General features: G+C 40.3%; 1 protein-coding gene across 1 annotated transcript; it reads left to right on the top strand.

The window, feature by feature from the left end:
* Positions 1–17,758, top strand: LOC134616980 (zinc finger protein 664-like). The gene is made up of 4 exons (XM_063462120.1): positions 1–115; positions 1,687–1,950; positions 8,432–8,630; positions 16,728–17,758. The coding sequence occupies exons 2-4, from the start codon at positions 1,702–1,704 to the stop codon at positions 17,645–17,647; spliced, it is 1,368 nt and encodes a 455-aa protein (XP_063318190.1). The 5' UTR covers positions 1–115; positions 1,687–1,701; the 3' UTR covers positions 17,648–17,758.
* Positions 17,759–19,446: the final 1,688 nt, after the last annotated feature.

The following is a 19,446-nucleotide window of genomic DNA, read 5'->3' as shown; positions in this document are numbered from 1 at the left end:
GAGAGTGTTAAAGGAGAGACTTGGTACTGCAGGCGAAGAAATCTCAAATGTTATTAAGCTATGATTGAGGAGGACCAGCTGTGAGCGCATACTGCTGGATATCCGAAATAAACAGGTATGTAAACACGATGGACTACAAAACGTGCGTCTTACTTTAATAATATGTTTATGACAGACGTGCAACAGGAAGTAGTGTGAAGGCAAAGCACGGAAACGGAAAAGAAAAGGGAAAAAAAGAACATATTTGTACACAGTTACATAATTTACATTTCATCATTAAAGTGGGTGTGTTAACACACACTTAAAGTGTTCAGTGTATTTTATCCACTGTAAACGACCATCTTTGAACAGGTGATTTCAGGTCATATGATGGGCTGAGGCAGGGTCTCACAATGGTTTGACACAAAATCTCCTATGATATTGACCCTTTTTTCACACCTTTGTTTTGTGACGAGAGACATAATCCTCTTAATGGGCAACTCCCACCAGGTTTTAAATACCTGGGACTATCCACCATTTGGCTTTAGAATAAAAAAAAGTGTATCGGATGGGAGGTGAAACATGTAATCTAGCCGCTTTCTTTCCAAGCCCCTTAGACGACTGTTACCTGAATGACTGAGAACTTATACGGACATATTGTTAAAAGAGTTTTTCCTCCCCACTGTTACCAAAGTGGTTGCTTCTGATTGTTGGTGTGTTCTTTGTATTATTGTAGGGTCTTTATCTTACAATATAAAGTTCCTTTAGGCAACTGTTGTTGTGGTTTGGTGGTATATGAATAAAACTGAATTTAATTAAAAATTAAATTGATTTGAATTGAACATCAGCAATTAAAGAAGGAAAATAAAGACAAGCAGCCTTAAATAAGAATGGAATAGACAATTAAATTTTATCAATAAAAAAGACGGCTATGGGACAGGAGCTTGGTACATGTTTGTCATGATTTTAGAGAGCAGTGATGGCGCAGGATAATCCTCATGGTGGTTCACTGGGGGTGAATACTGGCCAGATTAGCAGTTTTTCTGTGCTAAGAGCAGCAACTTGTATATTTTTTCTGTGTTCGTGGCGGTGTGTGTCTTCAGCCCCGGGTGTCTGAACCAAACCAAGATAGGTCAGAAATGTGTTCCAGATGTTATTAAATAATGGTATATTGATTCTGTGGAATTGGCGAGAGAAAATGAAAATATTGTAAAATAAATCTCGTCAAAAGTCACTAGTTAATTCAAATACATGAAGTGACCCACTACCCTAACCCTAACCCTGTATCAAGTTACATTGTGTTACCGTCTGTTCTTATGTATTGTTTTACTGCTGTCCTATTATTGTTTTTTTCAATAATGGTTGAAAAATTGTTACCATTTGCTTTAATCTAAATATAAATTTTAATTCATGCAATCACTGTCGTTTTATTTCAATATACAACAGTGAAAATCAAACTGCCTTAAATGAATCTGGCAGCAGCCACCTGAATGTTGTGCACTCTGAACTTTGTCAATAAAAGTGTCATAACTCGAATCACTCACAGAGGTGCTCTTAAACATTTGTCCCATTTGTACACTCTAAATTTCACTCACATATGCGAGTAACATGCTCACAGTGTACAGCCTTGCTAGAAAATATTTCCTCAGATGTGTCTTCCTGTTATCATATTAGTAACCTTCTTGTTATGTCCCCTTATCCTTTAAGATCCCCTACAGCAATATGAAGTGTGAGGAAGAGGAGAGTCTGAATGACCCAGAGGTCTATAAACAGGAGGAGAACTTTGGTCTGAATGAGGATGGTCCAGAACTTCCACAGATTAAAGAGGAACAGGAGGAAGTCTGCACCAGTCAGGATGTAGTGCAGGTTGTAGTGAAGCAGGAGTCTGAAGAAATCTTCGTCTGGACCGGGAAAGAGCGGTTCAGAGTGCTGGAAACATCTGGAAACGTGAGAAAGACTTACACTGCACAGGTATATAAAACTTAATAGTTGTTCGGGTATTTTTCTCTGCTCACAGACACACTCTACCTCTCCTTTTATTTTTTGTTCTTCAACAAAAAACATGTATGGTGCTTTTTGAACAGTTCTTGCTGAACAGAATCAACTTTTGGGAACCAGGTGCAGAACGACTCTTTGCTGAACAGAGGAGAGTGTTCTGGATCCTTTGTGGTCATGAAGCTGTCAGAAGAGAGCGGTTCTCTTGTCCTTATTGCCTAAGCTGGAGAGCCCAACCAGTCAACCCTAAGATGGCTGATTTGCATCCTCCTCAGCTCAAATTGCATAAACCAGCCTTTTTCTCAACAGGAATTGGTTGCTTTGGACAGCTGCAGGTCAAAATTGACCATCGACATGAGAAACTTTGGGGTCTGCTTTTCAAATATCTCACAAGAGCAGTTCATATTGAGTTACTGTTTAACATCAATACAGACTCCTTTCTGATGACCCTGAGGAGATTTATCTCCCAGAGTGGAAAGCCAGCAGAGTTGCTATGTGACCAAGGAACCAATTTCAGGGGTGGGAGCATCATATAAAATTCCACTTACTCCACCTAGTGGTCATCATTTTGGCCTCCAAAATGATTTCACACTGCTGGGAGTATGAAATCCAGTCTGTCAGTGCTGCCCTGACTACAGTCCTGGGTTTGCAAGTCCTCAGGGAAGAAGTGCTAACAACAGTCCTGGTTGAGCTTGAAGGTGTTTTTAACTAATAACTGTTATCCACCCTTTAGGCTATGTTTTATCTGATTTGGCAGACCCAGATCCAGTCACCCCCAATTTGTTGATGATGGGGCAGCCAGATCCTTCGATGCCGCAGGTAGTGTATTTCACGATTCAGAGCTGCTTTGATGTTGACATTGGAGGCCCTGCGATTTAGTGCATCTGAACCAGTTACGGCCATTTCAGCCATGCTACTGGTCTTTTAGTTCAGGGCTTCATTCAGGCCCCTGTGTGTACGTCCAGATAAATGTAAGTTACAGTGTAGCAACTGTTCATTTTGGAATGCAGGCTTGAACAAGTTTTCAGTTTCTGGTGAACTGTGGCACACCCTGTGGTATTGTAAGGGGGAGTTTGTATCATCCTAGCCTGTTACACTGTGTAGCAGCTGAGCTATACCTTGTATATAGCTGTAGAGATAAAATATAGTACTTTGTCTGAATCAAGCCTTGGGGGAACATAGGAATAATTCACTTACAAATAAGTAGGATGTGTAATGTTTGGCTTGTTTAGGGAGCCTCAGGGTCAGAATATTGATTATGATATGATCTAAGTTTCTTGTCATCACATTAGTCACAATTTTCTTGCATCCCTTTGTTGAAGATGAGGGTCAGGATGATCAGCAGGTCTCTAACCAGGAGAGAAGCTCTGGTCTCGACCAGGAGGACTCAGAGCCTCCACAGACTAAAGAAGACCAGGAAGAAATGTCCACTAATCAGGAAGGAGAGCAGCTTGCACTGAAGCACAAAGCCAAAGATATCATCGTGTGGACTGGACAGGAGCTGGGCATCATGTGGAACCCTGAAGTAAAGTTGCACATCAAAGGTAATCAGAGCTGTAATAGATGGATTTTTACTACAAAACTGAATATGACTCGAGTTGGGTCCTAATCAGACCTCAGAAATACATTATAGAGGTACATAAAGACTTTAAGGACCAACTGCATTAAGCAGCATTTGTTTTGTAAACCACTTAAATTTAACATACATGTATAAGAAAAAAATTTACATTTAGTTTGTATAAGACAATTTTGGTCTGGAAAGCCCAATGGCTCAGATACATATGATTTTATGTGCTGTCTCTTTGGTGGCATTCCAAGATTTGCAATATACGTTTGGCAAAGAAGACAAAGGACCAACTTTTGCTGCACTTTGTACTGCAATAAATCAGCCCGATAATCCTCCCTGTGAGAAACCCCACAATCTTTGGCAGAGAGATAAGAAACGACACAGAAAGGACTTCCAAGAACGTCTTGATGCATTCTCAATCATCCAGGAAAGTAAATCTCCAAAAGTTGAATCTGTTCATCTGGACGTAGCGTTTTGTGGGAGAAACGTTTCGTCACTCATCCAAGTGACTTCTTCAGTTTCAGCTGACTGCAGGTTTCCCCAAACCTTATAAACAGTACATTTGCATAATGACTGAAACCAGCCCTCTGAAGGAACAATGGGCTGTGAGGTCAGTTCCTTAATCATAATTATGCAAATTCCCATGACCATTGATCAACAATCACTGACCAAAACCCACTGATCAAGGAACACTGATCAATGGCCATGAGTACCATTCACAGAGAGTTGGGGAATGGCTGCAATCACAGCATTGTAAGATGGCGAAAGATGTACCCTTAGGCCCCCTCCTCGATTCAGAGATTTGAAGACCAATTGTCTGCATGATCAACTCGGTCACCTATAACATCTCCAAGTTTCTGGCTTCAATCCTCAACCCGCTGGTGAGCAGCTCTGAACACCACATCCAGAATACCCTGGATTTTGTTGAGAAAGTGAGAGATGTCATTATGGAGGCAGATGAAACCATGGTCTCGTACAACGTTACATCTCTCTTCACTTGCATCCCAGTCACGGAAGCGTTGGAGGTAGTCCGTAAGAGATTACAGGATGACACCAACCTCAGCAACAGGACCACTCTCAGCATCGACCAAGTGTGTTTGCTTTTGGAACTGTCTTCATTCCACCTACTTCACATACAAGGGTCAGTTCTACAGGCAGAAACACGGGTGTGCCATGGGCTCCCCAGTTTCACCCATCGTGGCCAATTTGTACATGGAAGAAGTGGAAAAGAGGGCTTTGCTATCCTACCCTGGAACACCACCAAGCCATTGGTTCAGATATGTGGATGACACCTGGGTGAAAATCAAATCTCAGGACGTACCACAATTTACGGATCACATTAACTCGGTGGACTGACACATCACATTCACCAGGGAGGATATGAAAAGTGGCAGGTTAGCCTTCTTAGTCTGTGAGATTTCCATCAGTAATGGGGGACATCTAAAAGCTGACGTGTACCGTAAACCTACACATACGGATCAGTATCTAAGGTTTGACTCTCATCATCCACTGGAGCACAAACTGGGTGTCATCAGGACGCTACAACACAGAGCGAACACCATCCCCACGGACACAGCGGCCAGGGAGGCAGAAGAACAGCACATCAAGAAGCCCCTGAGTAAATGTGGTTATCCCAGCTGGACTTTTGTCAAAGCTGGAAAGGCACCTAAAGAAAGCTCCAGCCGATCCAGGAGAGAAGGACAACCGCTGCCCAAGCGAAAACCTGTAGTGATCCCATATGTGTCAGGAGTATCGGAACAGCTGAGACGCATTTTTTCTAAACACCGGGTCTCTGTGGCTTTTAAACCCCAAAACACGCTGCGCCAAAAACTGGTCCACCCCATGGATCGGGTCCCCCGACACAAACAGAGTAACATAGTGTACGCTGTTAAGTGCCAGGAGGAATGCCAGGATTTATACATCAGGGAAACCAAACAACCTCTAGCGAAGTGGATGGCACAACACAGAAGAGCTACCTTGTCAGGCCAGGACTCTGCAGTCTATTTACACCTACAGGCCAGTGGACACTCTTTCAAGGATGAGGATTTACACATCCTGGACAGGGAGGAACGCTGGTTTGAGCGCGGAGTCAAGGAGGCCATTTACGTGAAAAAGGAAAGACCATCTCTAAATCGAGGAGGGGGCCTAAGGGTACATCTTTCGCCATCTTACAATGCTGTGATTGCAGCCATTCCCCAACTCTCTGTGAATGGTACTCATGGCCGTTGATCAGTGTTCCTTGATCAGTGGGTTTTGGTCAGTGATTGTTGACCAATGGTCATGGGAATTTGCATAATTATGATTAAGGAACTGACCTCACAGCCCATTGTTCCTTCAGTGGGCTGGTTTCAGTCATTATGCAAATGTACTGTTTATAAGGTTTGGGGAAACCTGCAGTCAGCTGAGACTGAAGAAGTCACTTGGATGAGTGACGAAACGTTTCTCCCACAAAACGCTACGTCCAGATGAACAGATTCAACTTTTGGAGACTTCCAAGAAACTTTCTGTTGTTCGATCTGTTTGGATATACTGAATGTTAATATGTAACTTGACCTGTTTAGATGTTTTTGATTGAAATAGCTTTTGATTTCAGTAAATATGTTCTCCTAATGCTGCATATTCAACAAATGATCATTTTTTAGCTCTTTACAACCTATAAAATGTTTAGAAATTCTGTTGTGCGTAATAATTTGGAACGGTGTATTTTAAGTTTTTTATTTTTGAAAAACATACTGTTTTTATTGGGAGATTGGTTCAGTAACATTCGAATTATACTGTAATGGTTATGACTCGAAAATTATGCTGACTGTCATTTCAATCGACTATTTAGGAAAATGAGAAAAAAAATATCGTTTGGATAAAAATTTGAAACGCGGTGTATGTGCAGCCTTGATGGGAGCTCAGCTCACCAGTCTGCTGATCAAAGGGCTCAACCTACCACTATGCAGAGTGGTGTTGTGGACAGATTCCACTACCATCCTAACATGGATTAAGTTGGAATGTAGTTTGAGTAAGTTAACAGAATACGTTAAAATGTGACCAACATATTTATAATACTTCAGATTACTTAATATATTGTCATGCTTTTTACAACTACATGAATGTAGCAATCACATCCTGCAAATTCTTGTTTGTTTTTCTCTACCGATTGGCTGTTAAGACCAAATCTCCCTGAATAGATAATATATTTACTGTAGAGGAGCAAAGACTTGTTAAAGACTTGGTGTGTTAACATAAAATGTTTTGTCTGCTTAAAAAAAGCCCTGTCTTTACTTAACCTTTTTTTTTTATTTACAAAGCTGAAAATTGGAAGAGAAGAAAAAATGCCAATAGAAAAAATTATGCCATTGCAAAGTATTTACTGTTATGGTCACCAACATATTCCATCATTTAGTTACAATAAAAGTAGCTTTGCACAAGGGAAAAAAATCAGCATTTTCAATGACCCTTTTCCTTATTAGGACAAAAAGGCAATATATAAAACAATTCTCAAATATGAAAATATATTATTTTGGCTTTTAGTGTCAATATTATTCTTCCACCAATAATTTCAAATTACTTGATGTGACAATGAAAAAATGCACTTCAAACCTTGCTACCAGATATAATTTTAAACACAAGACAATATGTTTTAATGCAACCCAGCAACATTACTTCATGGTCATTTAACAAAGGCATGTAACAAGAACCATCCAAGGTTGTCAGTGTTGAACTGCTTGGTTGAAAAACAGGTCACCTCTGGTGTCTGAACACTGAAGACGTTATCGTCATCATCTTCTGGCTCATTTCCCACTGAGGGATGTCTAGTGGTGCTGGTATCATTAGAAGGTCCTGTGTTGAAGACACAAGCTTCTTAGACCATTTTTCTTCTCATGGATTCTCTCTCATCATCAGCCACCAGAGTTAAAACTTTGGGATGGTGGATGCTGCCATCCTTGCCTCATGGGAGGCCTGTACTGCTGCAAATCAAGTGTCAATTGCTTTGATGATCAGTTGAAAATTGCAACTTGGCTTTCACACCGAGAAGGATGGGAATCACATATCAGAAATAACAGTTCTTTTCCCCCTGGAGCAGGTTGACTGACTAGGCAAGTGGTTTCAGAATGGCTGTATAGTCTTTGAGAAACGCTGTCTCTTGAGGATGCAGTTTTGCCACCTTCAGTTGGTCACAGATTTCTTTTAGGTGACTTTCAGGTAGACTCATTAGCTTCTCGACTGCATGGTACTCTGAGCTCCACCTAGTCACTGAAGGTACAACATATGTCATTTGAGCAATTTCTTACGTCAGAAGCACCTGATGAGCGTTGAGCCTTATTCCAGGTGGCAGCACAATTTTCCTTTGCACTCCTATATAATTTTCTGGAAACACCCTGCTGTGAAGCAGCTTTATCATGGTCAGTCGTGGCAATGAGATTTAACGTATGCACATCGATGGTGTGGTGGCAAAAAGAAGTTTAGCCTCCTCGTGCTCTTGCTCTCCTCAAGTACTGTAGTGACATCAGCCAATTCTACATCATTTGTGTCTTCCAGATCATCTTCTGTTTACGAATCTCCATATTCTTTGAAAGCTTTTACAAAATTACTCCCATTGTTTGTGACTGTAGCATTAACCTTGCCTTGGATTTAGAAATCAGCATGAATCTGACTTATTTTGGGAGCAATAACATTATAGGTGTGACGGCCTCTTATCCTCTCACAGACTTGCAGTCCAGTGTGTCTGACTCAATCCAGTGAGATGTGATGCCAATGAAATTTCTATGATGCGCAGTTCATATATCTGCTGTTGTGCACACATTTTGAGTATGTTGAAGAATTTCAGTTCCTGCTTCCTTGGATATGTGTAGGCAAAAGAAAAAAGATTTATTTTTTATTGTCTTTCTTTTTCTTTAGATTCATGGCAGATCTGTAGCCAGGAGAGGAACTCCAGTCTGGACCTGGAGGACACAGACTCAAGAGGAACAGGAGGAAATGTCCATCAATCAGGAAGGAAAGCAGCTTTCACTGAAGCAGGAAACCAAAGATATCATCATCTGGACCAGGCAAGAGCTGGGCATCAAGTGGAACCCTGAAGTAAAGTTGCACAGAATAGGTATGCAAAACCTTAATAGATAGATTCAGTTTTGTAGTAAGAAATCTAACTCATGTTGGGTCCTAATGAGACCTCAGAGATATGTTATAGAGACACATGATGAATCTAAGGACGAACTGCAACAAGAAAACTGAAGTAATATTCTAAGAGCCAAAATTTCTAGCCCTCCCAGTTGGAAATAATTAAGTTGAGTACAAGAGAGAGGAAGACACCCTACAATGAGTTGAAACATTATTTATTCCTGCAACTTTGCAGGTATGCAAAGCTGTAATAGATGGATTTCTTACTACAAAACTGAATAAAACTCATGTTGGGTCCTAATCAGACCTCAGAGAGACATTATAGTGGCACATGAAGAATCTAAAGACCAACTGCAATAAGCAGCAATAATGCATCTGTTTTGTAAACTTTTTAAATATAGTTGACAATTTAAAATTAATTTAAAATTGACAATTAGTGCCAAATATGCAATTTGAAAATAAATTATCGATTTTAAACTAAGCTTTTCACAAACCACACAACACTATGGTAGGTTTTCCCTGTGCCACATGTTTCTGGGTCTTCCTGTCTTTCCCCTTGGATTCCAGCACAAGGCCTGTGTAGTAATGTTATAAGTGGACTTGCTCCATGTTTATGAACTATAGAGAAGCGTAAGTTTGACCATGATTTTAAAATGCCCAGCTTGGTGGATGTTCTGATCTCTCTTTAGCTCTTGAGGTCAAGAGAGGTCAGAAGAGGGTTCCAGACAATAAAACTCATGGAGGATTCAGGGTCACCTGATCCAGCCCTAACTCTATGTTTTATCAAAAAGGAAAGTTTTAACCCTAATCTTAAAATAGAGAGGGTGGTGTCTCCTGAATCCAAACTGGGAGCTGCTTCCACAGAAGAGTGGTCTGAAAGGCCCTGCCTCCCATTCTACTTCAAAATACCAGAGGAACAGAAATTGTTGAACATGTTCAGGCAATGTATGGCTAATCTACAAAAATAAACAAATAAATGCTGCAGTAAGTGTCCTGTAAAGGTTCAGAGTAATTTTACATAAAGATCTAAATGTAACCTTTAACCAAAGTCTTTCTATATCAAGTATTTTGTTTTTCTCATATATTTAGTTTTATAATAAATTGTCTTTATTTTCTCATATTGGTGGCTTTTAATTATTATTTATTTTTAACATATTTAAAGCTTTTATGTTTTATATGTTATAAATTAATAGATGTTTGATGGAACGCAAACCCTGCACTTGTTCTCTCTCCCCCCCCGTTTTGGTGTTTGGTGGTTCATGTTATAAATCTATAAGTCGTCCAGTCCCAATCCTCACCACCACAAACACACACAGTGTTGTATTGTCAGTCAGCAGATTGCCTTTAACAGATTATCTCTTAAGTAAAGAGAAACCCCCATCCACTTAGAGACTCTGTCAGCTCCCAAACAGACAAAAAAGAAACTAAAAAACATAAAAAAAAAAAAAAAACTTAAACCAAAAAAAATCACAAACAAAGAACAATTAGGTATCCACATCTGCACCAAAGAGCAAAACTGTGAAATGGGGATTCCTAAACATTAGGTATCTCTCTTCCAAATCTCTGTTAGTACATGAGTTAACAATTGATCAGCAAATCGATCTACTCTGCTTTACCTAGTAGATCGATTACCTGGTTACAGCAGGACGATTGTGTCAGTTTAAATAAATCAACACCACCGAGTCATACTAACTAACTGAATCCTGGAAGCGCAGGCTAAGGGGGAGGTGTGGCAGCAATTTTCCACACCAACCTATTAATCAACCAAAGACCAAGACAGACTTTTGATTCGTTTGAAAGCCTGATGCTTAGCCTTGTCCACCCTAGCTGTAAAACTCAAAAACCGGTCTTATTTGTTATCATCTATCGTCCACCTGGGCCTTACACAGAGTTTCTGTCTGATTTCTCAGACTTTTTATCTGATTTAGTGCTCAGCTGAGATAAAATAATTATTGTGGGTGATTTTATCATCCATGTAAATGTGAGTGGGCGCTAAGGCGTATAGGAAGGGATCTCAAAACTGGATTATAGATGGCAGATGGAGAAGACTCTCCTGAGTTTCTCTGATAAACCTGCTATATAAGGGATGACAATATCAGAGAAACCCAGGAGAGTCTTCTCCAAGCACAACATTCCAGTGTACCCAGTCATACATTCAAACAGAAACTGGTTCATCCCAAAGACAAAGAATCCCAAACACAAGCTTAATAACGTAGTGTATGCTGTGCAGTGTAGTGAGGAATGCTCAGACGTCTACATTGGAGAGCCCAAATAGCCACTTCACAAATGCATGGCACAGCATTAGTGATGGTAAATTTGATTCTTTTTACTGAATCGAGTTTTAATGAGTCACTCACCAAAGTGAATCGGGTTTTTTGAGTCATTTGAGTCTCTGAGTCAGTTGACCAGAGAGTGCAAAAAATGTACATTTTCACTCAAACTTAAATTGTTTCTCTTTTCGTGTATATCCTACTGCTAAGATGAGTGATTCTAAAAGAAAACAACTATTTTATAGAGCAAAAAAAATCTAAAGGGAACATTTATTTTATTTATTTTTATTTTATTTTATTAGTATTTTCCTTAAATGTGTCAAATATATATTTTCTCATCTAAATGTCCACTGAGCTGTGAGCCAGGGGACGGTAATGCGCCTTAACAGTGGTTGCCAACCAAGAAGAAGAAGAAGCTGTGAGCCAGGAGGGATGGGGTGGGTGAGTGAGTGAGTGAGTGATTAGTTTATGCTACGATTCAGCACAGGAGGGAGGGGGTTAGTGAGTCATGAGTGATTCGTTCGCGCTATGATTCAGCACAGGAAGGGAGGGGGTGAGTGAGTCCTGAGTGATTTGTTCGCGCTATGATTCAGCACAGGAGGGAGAGGGTTAGCGAGTCCTGAGTGATTCACTTGCGCTACGATTCAGCGCAAGAAAGGAGGGGGTGAGTAGCTCAAATGTGCTGTTAGCATGTTAGCAGAGCGACGCTACTGTGAACTGAGGAGCTATTGTCTTGATGTGAGCTTCTACTCACGGTTTTTTCTTCCAGTTCAGAGCAGAAATGTTTTTGTTAAGATACTGGATGTTGTGTTTTTCTCCACAATTTTAATTATAAGCTAGATATAGTTCTACTAATGAAATTAGTTTGCTAACAGCAACAGGGATGAGTCAGTGAGTCAGTTGGGCTTGTGAATCATGATTCATGAGTCAGTAAAGTGATTCTCGAGTATTGAACGATTCGTTCATGATTCGCGCATCACTACACAGCATAGAAGAGCCACCTTGACAGGACAAGACTCAGCTGTACATCTAGATCTAAAGGACAAAGGTCACTCTTTCAAGAATACCAATGTTCACATTTTGGACAGAGAAGAAAGATGGTTTGAAAGATGAGTGAAAGAAGCCATCTATGACACAAACTTCCCAGACGTCTTAACGCCCACTCATATCCTGGACCATGTGACCTCAGTGAATCACACGATAGGGTGGGGCAAGGTCTCACAATGGGTTCACCCGAAACCTTGGCTGATTGTGACCCACACCCGTTTTCACACCTTGGCTTGTGTGATTAGGTAGAGGATCAGTAGGGTGTCCTTGACCCTCTCAGGGACACTCCGAATAGGACTTAAAAATCTGGGACTCTCCATCAATTGCTCTTAGAACTGAAGAGAGGTGAAATGTCTTCACGAAACTTAAAGACGTTCAGATGCTTTTGCTTCCAAGCTCCTAACACTAACAGGCCTCAATATGGCATTCAATCTGTTATTAGACTCAATTCTCTCAAGATGTAAAAGAACCCACCCAACCCTTTAATCACATTCTAGATCATGTTATGACATATGGCATAGAAAATGAACATTTAACAGAGTTTTTTGAAAACCCTCTCGTCTGATCATTTCCTAATAACATATAAATTTACAATAATTGATTACACAGCATTGGTGAGTAGATTTCATCACAGTAGATGTCTTTCTAAAAGTGCTGTAACAAAGTTTAAGAATATTTATTCACCCACTGTTGTTATCCTTAATGCCCTGTACCAACACAGAGCAGAGCAGCTACCTGATTGCTACTCCAACAGAGGTCGATTATCTTGTTAATAATTTTACCTCCTCACTACGTACAACTCTGGATACTGTAGCTCCTGTGAAAAGAGAAGAATCAGAAGTACTTGACTCTGTAGTATAACTCTCAAATGCGCACCTTAAAGCAGGTAACTCATAAGCTGGAGAAGAAATGTGTGGGCTCAAATTGTGGTCATAAACATTTTGTACTTGTAAATCAAATGCATATTTGTGTACTGAGTTTTTGTAAACTTTGTAAACCAAAATATGTGAAAATTTTATGTTTGTGCATCTATAGGTGTGTGTGTGTGTGTGTGTGTGTGTGTGTGTGTGTGTGTGTGTGTGTGTGTAAGATTTTCTGTTTGTAAAAAATATTTACACGACTTTGAAATTTTTTGTTAAGGCAGATACAAAGCGAAAAACTGTGTAAAACTCTGCGCTCAGGTTCCCTGGGTGCATGTGGATTTGAACTTACAAGTACAAATTTTGACCCAATTTTTCTTCCTTTCAGCTGATTGGTCAATTTCATGTCAATCACAAATTTAACAATCCAATTAGAGAACAGATGGGTTTGGCTGTCAGAGGGGTGCTTTACTGAGCTTCGGGTCCTGGAAGGGTAATACAGTTTGAACATTTGAAGATAACACAACACAAACTCTAGTAGAGGACATAAAGTCAGAGATAGAAACGACAAGGAGCAGGCGCATCTAGTGCACATAGAGCTGTCGCAAAAACCCACAGAGCTCAGCAGCCAGCGCAACAAATTCTGGATCCTTGGCTTTTAGTTAGCAGTAGCAGCTCATGCTCCGTCCGCTGTAAAAGGGCCTTTATGCTGCACAATGTGACTCACAGCAGGGGTCTCAGGTCAGCCCTGACTTTGTTAAACTAATCCTAAAGTAATAATGGTATTTCCAACCACTGATATACAACAACTTTATCCTTTTAACAGCTACTGAAAGTTAGGGGACCTAGCTTCTATGGGATATTCATACAGAGATCCTCCAGCTTCAAACTGTATTACCCTTCCAGGACCTGAAACTCAGTAAAGCACCCCTCCGACAGCCAAAACCATCTGTTCTCTGATTGGATTGTTAAATTTGTGATTGACATGACATTGACCAATCAGCTGAAAGGAAGAAAAATTGGGTCAAAATTTGTACTTGTAAGTTGAAATCCACACGCACCCAGGGAACCTGAGCGCAGAGTTTTACTCGTAGTTTTTTGCTTTGTATCTGTAACCAGACCTTAACAAAAAATTTGTAACTTGTGTAAATATTTTTTACAAACACAAATCTTTTTTACACACACACAAATTCTCATCTGTAAATGCACAAACATAAATTTTTCACATATTTTGGTTTACAAGGTTACAAAACTCAGTACACAAACACACACAAAATACTAATAGTACAAAATATTTATGACCACAATTTGAGCCCATAGAAATAGCATATCAAAAATTTAGAAGATCATCATTTCACTAACTCGGGTGTGAATGTGAGTGTGAATGGTTGTCTGTCTTTGTGTGTTAGCCTTGCAACAGACTTGCGACCTGTCTAAGGTGTACCCTGCCTCTCACCCTTAGACAGCTGGGATAGACACTGGTTTGAGCACGGAGTCAAGGAGGCCATTTACGTGAAAAGGGAAAGACCATCTCTGAATCGAGGAGGGGGCCTAAGGGTACATCTTTCGCCATCTTACAATGCTGTGATTGCAGCCATTCCCCAACTCTCTGTGAATGGTACTCATGGCCATTGATCAGTGGTCTTTGATCAGTGGGTTTTGGTCAGTGGTCATGAGAATTTGCATAATTATGATGAAGGAACTGACCTCCCAGCCCATTGTTCCTTCAGTGGTACTAGGTTCAGTCATTATGCAAATGTACTGTTTATAAGATTGGGGAAACCTGCAGTCAGCTGAGACTGAAGAAGTCACTTGGATGAGTGACAAAACGTTTCTCCCACTGAAAACGCTACGTCCAGATGAACAGAATCAGCTTTTGGAGATACTCTGGATGGCATTACCTTGGCCTCCAGTAACACTGTGAGGAACCTTGGAGTTATTTGTGACCAGGCTATGTCCTCCAATGCACATATTAAACTAAATATGGAGGACTGCTTTCTTCTATTTGCACAAGATCTCTAAAATTAGAAATATCCTGTCTCGGAGTGACACTGAAAAACGAGTTCGTGCATTTATTACTTCTAGGCTGGACTACTGTAATTCATTATTATCAGGATGTCCTAAAAACCCATGAAAAGCCTTTAGTTAATCCAAAATGCTGCAGCAAGAGTACTGACAGGAACTAGAAAGAGAGCATATTTCTCCTATATTGGCTTCCATTTATTGGCTCCCTGTTAAATCCAGAATTTAATTCAAAGTCCTACTATTCACACACAAGGTCAAGTACCATATCACCCCATTGGATCACTTCGCTCTCGCACTGCAGGCTTACGTGTTGTTCCTAGAGTATTTAAAAGTAGAATTGGAAGGAGAGCCTCCAGTTTTCAGGCCCCTCTTCTGTGAAACCAGTTTCCAGTTTGGATTCGGGAGAAAAACTGTCACAGTTGACGCTGCCCAACCGTGGGAATGTGAGGAAGGAGGACCCAGGCGCAGAGCTCTGAATGCAAGCAGTGTGTTTATTTACAGTGCATGTAAAATAACAATAAATCCAATAAATCCGTTCCCGACTCCCGTGACATGTCCTCTTCCCAGTGTTAGTGTTCTTTGTCCCCGCTCCTCAGTGTCTGAGCACCCTGTGCTCGCTGCCCTCTCGTCTCCACATTTCTCCTGGGGAAATAACAAAGAGGCAGCCGTCAGACACACCACAATGCAACAGGCTAAACTTACTAACTGGCCAAGAGACTAACGTGAAGCCACGCAATGATCCAGCATCGGAGAGCGCTCCACCACACTCTTAAGTAGCTCCTCCGACGAGGCTTGATCAGCTGCAGGTGTGTGATGGTCTTCAGGTATGGCCAACCACCTGGCAGGGCCACACCCACCAGGCCTGAAGGTGCCTGTAAACAGGTGCTCCCAGATACACCTGCATCCACACGCACGCACACACTCACACTCACACACATATACTTGCAAGCAGGAAGAACGAGGGACAGCAACACCAAAACGCATATAATATAATACAGGTCCATAACTGCTCAGGGACCCTGGGTCACTCAGATCCAGGTCCCTGACACAGACACTATCTCTACTTTTGAGATTTGGCTTAAAACTTTCCTTTTTGCTAAAGCATATAGTTAGGGCTGGATCAGGTGACCCTGAATCCTCCCTTAGTTATGCTGCAATAGGTGTAGGCCACTGGGGGATTCCCGTGATGCATTATTTCTTCTTCAGTCACCTGTCTCACTCACTATGTGTTAATAGACCTCTCTGCATTGAATCATACTTATTATTAATCTCTAGCTCTCTTCCACAGCATGTCTTTTGACCTCTCTTCCTTGTCTCACCCCAACCAGTCGCGCCAGATGGCAGCTAGGTTCTGCTGGAGATTTCTTTCTATTAAAAGGGAGTTTATCCTTCCCACTGTCACCAAAGTGCTTGCTCATAGGGGGTCATATGACTGTTGGGTTTTTCTGTTTGCATTATTGTAGGGTCTACCTTACAAAATAAAGCCCCTTGAGGCGACTGTTGCTGGGATTTGGTGCTGTATAAATAAAATTGATTTGAAAAGAGTCAATAGTCAGCTGGTAACACAGAAAATACAGCAGTAATATTTATTTAGAAGCATTACACTTTGTCTGAGAATCTCAGTTATTTTACTGCAGAATTTTTGTCCTGTTTTTTAAATCTCATCTGATGCATGATCATCTTTTTATTTACGTAAATTAGATTTCCAAAATGTCTATCACTGAGTCAGCAAAACAGCTTCTCCCCACAACATGCCTTTTACTAGTACATGTGAGATCCATGTTTACCATGCAAGGACCTGCTAATTGTTGAGGTTGCTGATCAAATTGTTGATCAAATTTATGTTTTTCTGATTTTATCAATCTGTCTCTTCAGATCCTCCACAACGTGACTGTAAAGACGAGGAGGGCCTCACAGATCAGCAGGTCTGTAACCAGAAGAACTCCAGTCTGGACCAAGAGGATTCTTCACAGATTAAAGAGGAACAGGAGGAACTCCGTACCACTCAAGAGGCAAAACCACTTGTACGAAAGCAGGAGACTGAAACTTTTCCTGCTCGTGAAGAAAATGACCACAGTGAACCAGAACCAAGCAATGACCAGCTCCTTTCTCACAACTCTCCTGACACAGATCAGGAAGAAAACAAGGATGATAACTCACACAGAAATGAGTCAGATCAAGTCGTACCAGAACTGAAAGTTCAAAATTCCAAGACAGCACATTTATGTAGTACCTGTGGGAAAAAATTTAATAGGATGGGAAACTTGAAACAACACATGCAAATTCACATAGGCGAGAAGCCACATTCTTGTAGCACCTGTGGGAAAAGATTTACTCTAAAAACACATTTAAATGAACACATGAGAATTCACACAGGTGATAAGCCTCATTGTTGTGGCACCTGTGGTAAAACATTTGGTTCAAAGTCGCACTTAAATAGACACATGCGAATTCACACAGGTGAAAAGCCATTTTTCTGTAGCACCTGTGGGAAAAGATTTAGTTTGGCAGCAAATTTGAGAACCCACATAAGAATTCATACAGGTGAGAAGCCATATTCCTGTAGCACCTGTGGGAAAAGATTTAGTGTGGCAGCAAATTTGAGAACCCACATAAGAATTCATACAGGTGAAAAACCATATTCCTGTAGCACATGTGGAAAAGGATTTAATCACAAGACATCTTTAAAAATACACATGGAATTCCATACAGGGGAAAAACAATATTCCTGTAACACCTGTGGGAAACGATTTAGTGTGGCAGCAGCTTTGAGAAGTCACATAAAAATTCATTAAGGGGTGAGCAGTCATATTCTTGTATCACCTGTGGGAAACGATTTAGTGTGGCAGGATCTTTGAGAAGTCACATAAGAATTCATTCAGGTGAGAAGCCATATTCCTGTAGCACCTGTGGGAAACGATTTAGTGTGGCAGGAGTTTTGAGAAGTCACATAAGAATTCATACAGGTGAGAAGCCATATTCCTGTAGCACATGTGGGAAAGGATTTAATCACAAGGCATCTTTTAAAATACACATGGAATTACATACAGATGAAAAAAGATATTCTTGTAGCACCTGTGGGAAACAATTTAGTGTGGCAACAACTTTGAGAAGTCACATAAGAATTCATACAGGTGAGAAACCACATTGTTGTAGCACATGTGGCAAAGGTTTTACTTGTCTCAAGTACTTGAAAGCCCACATGAGAGTCCATGCAGGTGAGAAAGCACATTGCTGTAGTACATGTGGGAAAAGTGTTAGTTCCCTCACAAACTTGAAAATTCACATGAGAGTCCACACAGGTGAGAAACCGTATGGTTGTGGTGCCTGTGGAAATGGTTTTACTCATATGTCAAGTTTGAAAAGACACATGGGAGGCCACACAGATGAAAAGCCACATTGTTGCAGTGTCTGTGGGAAAAGTTTTAATCGTATGTCAAGTTTGAAAGTACACATTAGAGGCCACACAGGTGAAAAACCATATTGTTGTAGCAGCTGTGGGAAAAAAATCACTTCTTCGGTACAGTTGAAAAGGCATATAGGAAACCATGCTACATGCTAAGTTTCATTTTTAGAAAATGTTGATGGCGCAGCTTATGCATCTCTGACTACATTAACTGGTACATTTGGTAAATGTAGCTTTTTCTGTGTGTTTTGGCTTTTTAACCAATATAAACGCTGTTTGGATCACTGAAAACTAAGTTTTAAAAAACTCCTTCTAGGAAGGCTGAAGATTTTTGAAAGCTCAGTTTCTGTGTTTCCATATGGACAAGAAAAACAGAGTTTGTCTCACAAATTTAAAGGTTTGCACCTTTACCACCTTTATCTGACATCATTATGTTATTATTTGTGGGGTTTTGACTGACATTTCTTGTTTGTTTGTTTGGTCTGGTCTCAACAGTGCTTGAGATCACATGTGTCTTAATGTGATCAGAGCTATTTCCCAAAAACAACATCAGAAAAATGATTGTTTTAAAAAACTACCTTTGTACATGTGGAGGTAGCCTTTATTAAAAACAGTTATTTTCTCTCTGAAGTTCATAGTTTAAAGCTAGAGCCAATTCCATTCACTGTTCTGACTTGCACTTGAACTTCTGTTGGGTTTGTTTTCTTTTTAATGACATGTATACACTGGATTGACATATATGGAAAGTGCTTTGTATACGGGAAGGCAATATTAGCGAATGGCAATGTTTAGCGGTTGATCCATATCCTCAAATTGTTTGTGACCCATATACTTAGGTCAGCTATTATAGGTGTTAGGAAGGTTATTTTTAAAATGCATTCCACTACAGATTACAGAATAAATGGCCCCAAATGCAATTTGTAATGTATTCCATTACGTTAATCAATGGGAGTAATGCTTTTTACAACAACAAGAATATACTATTGCTCTGTGATTTATCACTATTGCTGAAGGCTACTCTCCATACCAATACAAATTAGATTATTAAATCTTAATATAAAATGAGTAACAGTAGGGTGGACATTAGGTAAGGTATGTAGAAAACAATTTCTGTATCAGTAATATTTTTTTCTTTTTGTCTGCTTTCAGAACTGCACATGATTATTTGCAGCTAGCAAGTTGTTAATG

This window comes from Pelmatolapia mariae, linkage group LG18 (genome assembly GCF_036321145.2).
Source record: "Pelmatolapia mariae isolate MD_Pm_ZW linkage group LG18, Pm_UMD_F_2, whole genome shotgun sequence".
Taxonomy (NCBI): Eukaryota; Metazoa; Chordata; class Actinopteri; order Cichliformes; family Cichlidae; genus Pelmatolapia; species Pelmatolapia mariae.
The sequence above is the reverse complement of the archived record's forward strand: the minus strand, read 5'-3'. Positions and strand labels throughout refer to the sequence as shown.

Coding starts and splice junctions, on each gene's coding strand:
- LOC134616980 (XM_063462120.1), top strand. CDS start 1,702: ATGAAGTGTGAGGAAGAGGAGAGTCTGAATGACCCAGAGGTCTATAAA. Junction 1,951..8,431: donor GAAAGACTTACACTGCACAG/GTATATAAAACT, acceptor CTTTTTCTTTAG/ATTCATGGCAGATCTGTAGC. Junction 8,631..16,727: donor AGTAAAGTTGCACAGAATAG/GTATGCAAAACC, acceptor CTGTCTCTTCAG/ATCCTCCACAACGTGACTGT.